This window comes from Haemorhous mexicanus, chromosome 1, assembly GCF_027477595.1.
Source record: "Haemorhous mexicanus isolate bHaeMex1 chromosome 1, bHaeMex1.pri, whole genome shotgun sequence".
Taxonomy (NCBI): Eukaryota; Metazoa; Chordata; class Aves; order Passeriformes; family Fringillidae; genus Haemorhous; species Haemorhous mexicanus.
In genome coordinates, this window is record NC_082341.1 from 20,509,470 (window position 1) to 20,515,475 (window position 6,006).

A 6,006-nucleotide genomic window follows, 5' to 3' on the forward strand; every position below is an offset into this window, starting at 1 on the left:
TTAAAACTAGCAGAATTTCAAGAAATAACAAATCTAGATCAAAATACCTTCAAACCCAACACTTAAAATGTACATTATTTGAAGCAGTTAAAACAAGTCGCAGTAAAAGCTGTCAGAAAATTCTACCAATATAAGGTTTTCAACCACCCTAATTATTATTTGCTATTACTCTATTCATGGATGTAACATCATTTTCACAGCTGGACATCACTAAAATGAAATACTGAAGTTGTAACTTCAATTACAAAGAGACAAATGGCTACAGAAAGTCTTCAAAAGAATAGCTAAAGAAAGTCTTCAACTCAGACTCATATTACAAACATTTTCTAGCATGATAAAAAATCCTCAAAAATCTGTTATATCATTATAAATAACACGGATTTAATGAAAAATTCAACACTCCCCTAAGCTTTCTTTCTCCTCTTCTGCTCAAAGTTTTCTTTTCTTCACATGGCTAAATAAAGAACTTCCCCTTCCCTAGGAGATTGCAAACACCAAAATTCCAAAGCAATATAGCTTAAATAGCCCTTAAAGACTGAAAGTGACTGTAAATTTTTCTTTCTTTTTGCAGGCACTTGCTGAGAAATCTGGATTACATGCCACTCTGCATCACTGAAGTTAAATGCACTTAAGTTTTGCTCTTTTTGTCTGTCAAATAAAAAGAACAAGTACATTTGTTGGTCCATTCTACAGAAGCCACCACTTGAATACTAACCACTTTGCATTTCACTAACATGCTCAGAACTGCACAAGAAGAATATATCCAGCCAGATTCCATTTAGACAAAATTGAAAATACTCTTAACAGGCAATGACGCCATAGAGAAAAACTTGAATTTCATGTACCATTAACTTTGATAAAGCTATTTACCAACTTCTGCAGTTTAACTGTACATGTGCAGGGTTCCCAAGTCCTTCTGGGAGCAATTGTAGAAGGTGTCCTGTGAAAGCCCTGCAGCTGATCCGAGGCAAAGCAAGCAGCAGTGACTGAGGCCTCCTCAGCCCATTCCTTCAGAAAACCATGCAGGACCTCACTGTGCTTACAGTGGCCCAGCAAAAATGAACATCCCTCAGCTCAATGAACTGAGCAGAATGTAGACAAAAGGATTCACAGCGTGGTTAAAAAAGGCTGAAATTGTAAGACTAGCTCAGCAACAATAATTTAGATGTCACACAAACCCTAACAAATCCATAGAACTCAAACTACCTTTCACCCAGAAATATTACAACACAACAGGAAGGTGAGCACATTAGAGATACATCGAAAGGATGAATAGTCTGTAAACAAGGTGTATCACAGGCATGTCATGTGAACTTGCAGAAGCCCACAAGCCAAGCCACAGAACAAGAAGCATTTCAGAAGGAAGATCAGCAAGAAACTTAATTTTCCAGATCAGGTATGCAGTGTTATTTTTATCAGTTAGAGGAACAGATTTTACATGTCGAAGATCTACTTTGATTCTTCTAAATTTTGGTATTATAATACACACTGTCACAGCTGAAAGGAGAATCACTTAAGTGGCAGTTCTTCCCTGGGAGGAAAGAAAGAGAATTACCAAAAAAGTACAGTCTTTCACTATGGAACGTACTATGTTGGCTTCAAAGTGCCCACCTGAACTGACAGCCTGCTAATTGACAGTGGAAAAGATTTTTTTTTTGTTGGCTGATACACTGAAGGGGTATTCCACTTAGTCTTATCCTGTCAGCATTGCCATTTTTCACTGAGGACCTATCACCAAAGGTATCTAAGTAAGAGGTTTCTGTTTTTCATAAATATTTATAAACTACTGAAAAGGGAGGTGGATATAGCTCATTTTTCACACATTTTTTACTCCACCATCCTTTTAACTCACAGTTAATGTCCTTTGTAAAACAAAGCTGAGAAAACAGTAGGCCAACTCAGGCAAAAAAGTGCCAATCTCATGACAAACTGAACCAATCTCTGGAATTCATCTTTCTTTGCAGCCAGATGTTGACTCACAGTCTGCAGTCTCCATGATGATCTGGGGTCAAGAAACTCATCTATGACAATTTTCCCTTCTTTTGGCAAACCTGGCCCAACAAAAAAGTTCAGCTCAGAGACACATGTAATTGGATGTTTTGAAAATGCTGACTAAGCAAGGGGATAAATCTAAAGAACAATGAGCTTAAATAGCAAGAGGATTTTATTGCAAGAAATTGCACCATGGGAATCATGGTCAAACCATTTCTTACATTCTAAGAGCATCAAACTATAGGCTGATCGTATGTAATTCAAGCATATTATTAAACATTTGAAGAGTCAGCATAAAATTATCAACAACTGCTAGAGTTAATAAAACATGGGGAAAATGATTACAAGTCACATCAAGTTCTACTATCTTACTAAACCACCTGCTTAATTTCCTATTACTGTAAATAACAAGCCTGAATTTCTTCTCAATCCTGTGCTGCCTCAAACCACCAAAGTAAGAAACAGAGTAACATCCAGAGCAAGTGCAAATACCTTCATTCTTTACTGTGTGCAAGGAAAAAAGAAAAACAACCCAATCCCCCATGTTTTTTAACACCTTCTCTTAATATCATGTGTAATTTCTATGACACCTTATACCAGAACCTGAGTTACACATTTTATTCTTGAGATAATATCTAAATGACATTTGAGAACTGCTTTAGCAGTAAGTTCTTCATCAAACCTAGCCTAAGCACCACTACATTACTAATAAGCCTGTCATGACAGATTAGTAGACAGTCTTTTGGTTCTTAAAGCAAATTTCACCATTATTGTACCTGAGTCAAACTTACAGATAAATCTGCATTTCTCAGGAACAACTCACTGGGAATAATTTTATGATTAAAATTGCAATAAGATTGAATACAGCAGAAACACAAAACCCACAAACTTAATACAACACTTTTAATTCTAACCCCTTTAATGGAAGATTAGAGTTTCTTAATTATACTGTCAACAGGCCCAGTTCTTGGTGATTTTTTCTCTTTTTTTAAATTCCATTATTACATTTTTTACTTGGGCATATCATCAAAGGTTCCCCAACTTGATTGTGAAAACTTGTGTCACCACTGATTAGCATCCCTTCCTGCTGAAATATTTTCCTAAATATGGTAAAAAAGAAACTTCAGAAAATGAAAAGTATTTGGGCTTCACTCAGAGATTTGGGCTCTTGAGGATGACAATGGTTAACCTTCTCAAATCTCTGGGCATTCTTTAATATTATTAATTTAATAGCAGTCTTAAAGAACATTCTTTAGCCAGCTACACCATAAAACAGGTGTACAAAGTTGGCAAAAATGGTAAACTATTATGGATGACCAGGTTCCAGTGCAGCAGCATACTAACAGGACTAATCAACTGGTGCTAGCTGGCCAGACAAACTGAAAAATTTCTCCTGAATGTAAGACATACTTATGCTCCTCAAAATGATGGAAAACAATTTAGTTCCAGAGACATTCTCTGCAATCCATCATCCTAAACCGTTCCAAGATAATTTCCAACTATTCCACAGTACTGATCAGCTGCTCAGTAGACAAGAATGCACAACTATTGCAATACTATCAACTACACCAATGTCCAAATTCATATGAAATTAAGAATAGCTGCTGACTGCCTTTCTGCTTCAGGAATCTGATTTTAAAAAGAAAACTTTCTTGCTGGTTAAGAACAAGAGCAGAGCACTCAACTTTCACTCACAGAAAACAAATGAAAAATAGCACTACGTCTTGACAACTTTTGGAAGTTTCCTGAGAACATGATAGCTTACTCTACAGCTGATGCTGTCTTATGAAGCCTGCCAAAAAATTCATCCAGATAATAGCAAATTCCCAAAGGGCTCCAGAGAAGAAGAGCCCAGGGACGCTTTCCGGGAGACTTCATCATTCCCATCTCCCTGGCACAAATTCAGTTAAGTGATGGATAAAGGCAGCAGGCTCCAGAAAGTAGGCTGTCACTGGCTGAACAACCTGCTGCTCCTTCAGTCTCCCTCAGGACACCATGAAAGGGGCCAAAAGAAAGAGGCTGTCTACCAGTGAAAATCAGCTCATTGCCCACTATTTGCTTTTCCAAGAACTATTTGGGACTGAGTGGTTATTTCTATCTCCTCATACAGTTTACAGAATAACACTTTTGAAAATTCTTCACTGTTGATCATATTAGACAAGCACAGTAGGTAGGGAGTTGGCATCCTCTGCACCTGAAAAAGAGCAAATGAGCCACTGAAGCAACTGATGGGTGCTACTGCCCTGCCTTGAGACTGGCAGTGCTGAGGAGCACATCCAGTGAACTGAGCTCTAGAGACACCCTTACTCAAGCAGTCTGAGCTTCCCTGCCAGCCAGAGGCACTAGGAAGAAAAAAAGTGAACACCTGCCAGAACCTGAGCCTATCACTTTTTAATCTTATTGGTTCAAACAATTCTCTAATAGTCCATAGAAAACTGGCAAGCAGTACAATCTCTTCCTCACTTCCAGCTGCCAAATTACACTAGAAAACAGCAGAACAACTAAGAAAAATTATTTACCGCTTTCCAAAATAAGTCAGTCAAGTTTGCTGCCAACAAAATCATTAATTGAAGCGGAGTCTTCAGCTTAAAAGTGTTAAAAGTTCAAAATGAGAAGCCCAAGCTCTGTCATATTTTGATGCAATAGACTAAGAATTTCTGATAACATACATACAGAGTTTATGTCTCACTACTTTGTTTAGGCACTAATCCTTTCTCCTGAAAGGTTACATACTTTTCGAACGGTTTTGACTTGGTATTTCTTTGAAGAGATGGAAGAATTGAATTGGAACCTAAATGTCTGAAGTCTGATAAACAGTAAGAAACAATGTATCTGTAGTTGAAAGTTACAGCTAGTTTAATACTATTAAAGAAATTAGTTTCAAGAGACTTATACAATGTTACACTTCTGTATGAAAACAACCAAGGGGTGTACTTATCCACGCTGGAGAAAAAGTCCCTTTATATTATGGGATTCCCCAGACAAAGCCTTTATGGCTCAAAGCAAAAGAGATGTCAGCAGCAGGTCAAAACCAAACCACATTACACAATCTCAAATAAAACACACAAAACTAATTATTAACTGCCTATATGTTATTTTATCTTCAGTTTCAACGCATCAGCATTAAGTCCAATTTTTATAAAGCAAAAGCAAGATACTTCCTCTCCATCTAGTCTGGCCTTGGACCAAGCAAGGTGGGGATAACACCTGAGCTCAGCACATCAAGCTTTACTTGAAAGCAAAAGAGAAAGCTCCCAGAGGAATCCCCTTTAAAGAACTAAATACAAAACGCTCTAATGATTTTCTCATGCTTGTCTGTGAAGCAACTGTAGATGGTGCTTTTTACCGTTCATCCTTTCCAAAACACTCCAGCGCGGACCTTTAACACTGCTTGTTTTGCTGTGCTGCGGCGTTACTCGTGCTGAGCAGGCCAGCCCGTCCCCCAGGAGCATCCCCGCGCTCAGCCCCGCGGCCCGCAAGGCCACAAGGGCCCCGGCGCTGGCCCCGGCCGGCCCTCACCGGGACGCGGCCCCGGCCCGGCCCAGCCCGGCCGCTCCCGCCGCACCGTGCCCGCCGGGCCGCCGCCGCTGCTCCCGCTTCCCGGCCGGGCGCCAGCGAGCCCAGCAGCGCAGGGCCGGGACAGCGGGCCGGCCGGCCGCGAGGGATGGAGCGAGAGGAGAGCGGCTCGGAAGGCCGGCCGGCCGCGGGGTTACCTCGGGGGGAGGCCGGGCCGCGGCACCGCGGGAGCCACTCACCCACATCCTGGTCGAAGGGGTTGGTGGCGAAAAGCGGCATGGCGGGGCGGGGGGCGGCCGCCCCTCCCGGCGGCGCGGCAGCAGCGGCGGTGAGAGAGAGCAGCCCTCGGCGGCAGCGGCGGCGGCGGCGGCGGCTCCTCCTCCCGCCCCGGGCAGCCTCGCCGCCACCTCCTCCCAAGGCCGGGCGCCGCCTCCCGCGCAGCACGCCGGGAACCGGGGCTGGACCCGCCGCCTTCCTCGGTGGCCCGGCAGCGATACC

The 6,006-nt window shown here is 42.0% G+C and overlaps 2 protein-coding genes across 3 annotated transcripts in view; both read right to left on the minus strand.

Moving 5' to 3' along the window:
* STAM (signal transducing adaptor molecule) overlaps positions 1-5,892 on the minus strand; it is a 32,975-nt gene extending 27,083 nt beyond the window's left edge. The window contains exon 1 of one of the 2 annotated variants that reach the window (XM_059842292.1): positions 5,748-5,892. In XM_059842292.1, coding sequence (XP_059698275.1) covers positions 5,748-5,787 — 40 coding nt within the window. In that variant the 5' untranslated portion in view covers positions 5,788-5,892. Of the gene's footprint in view, positions 1-5,338; positions 5,448-5,747 lie in introns of those variants that run through there. The other variant, XM_059842283.1, reaches the window with a different exon arrangement.
* Positions 1-6,006, minus strand: part of VIM (vimentin) — a 174,927-nt gene that overhangs the window by 36,343 nt on the left and 132,578 nt on the right. The window lies entirely within an intron of this gene.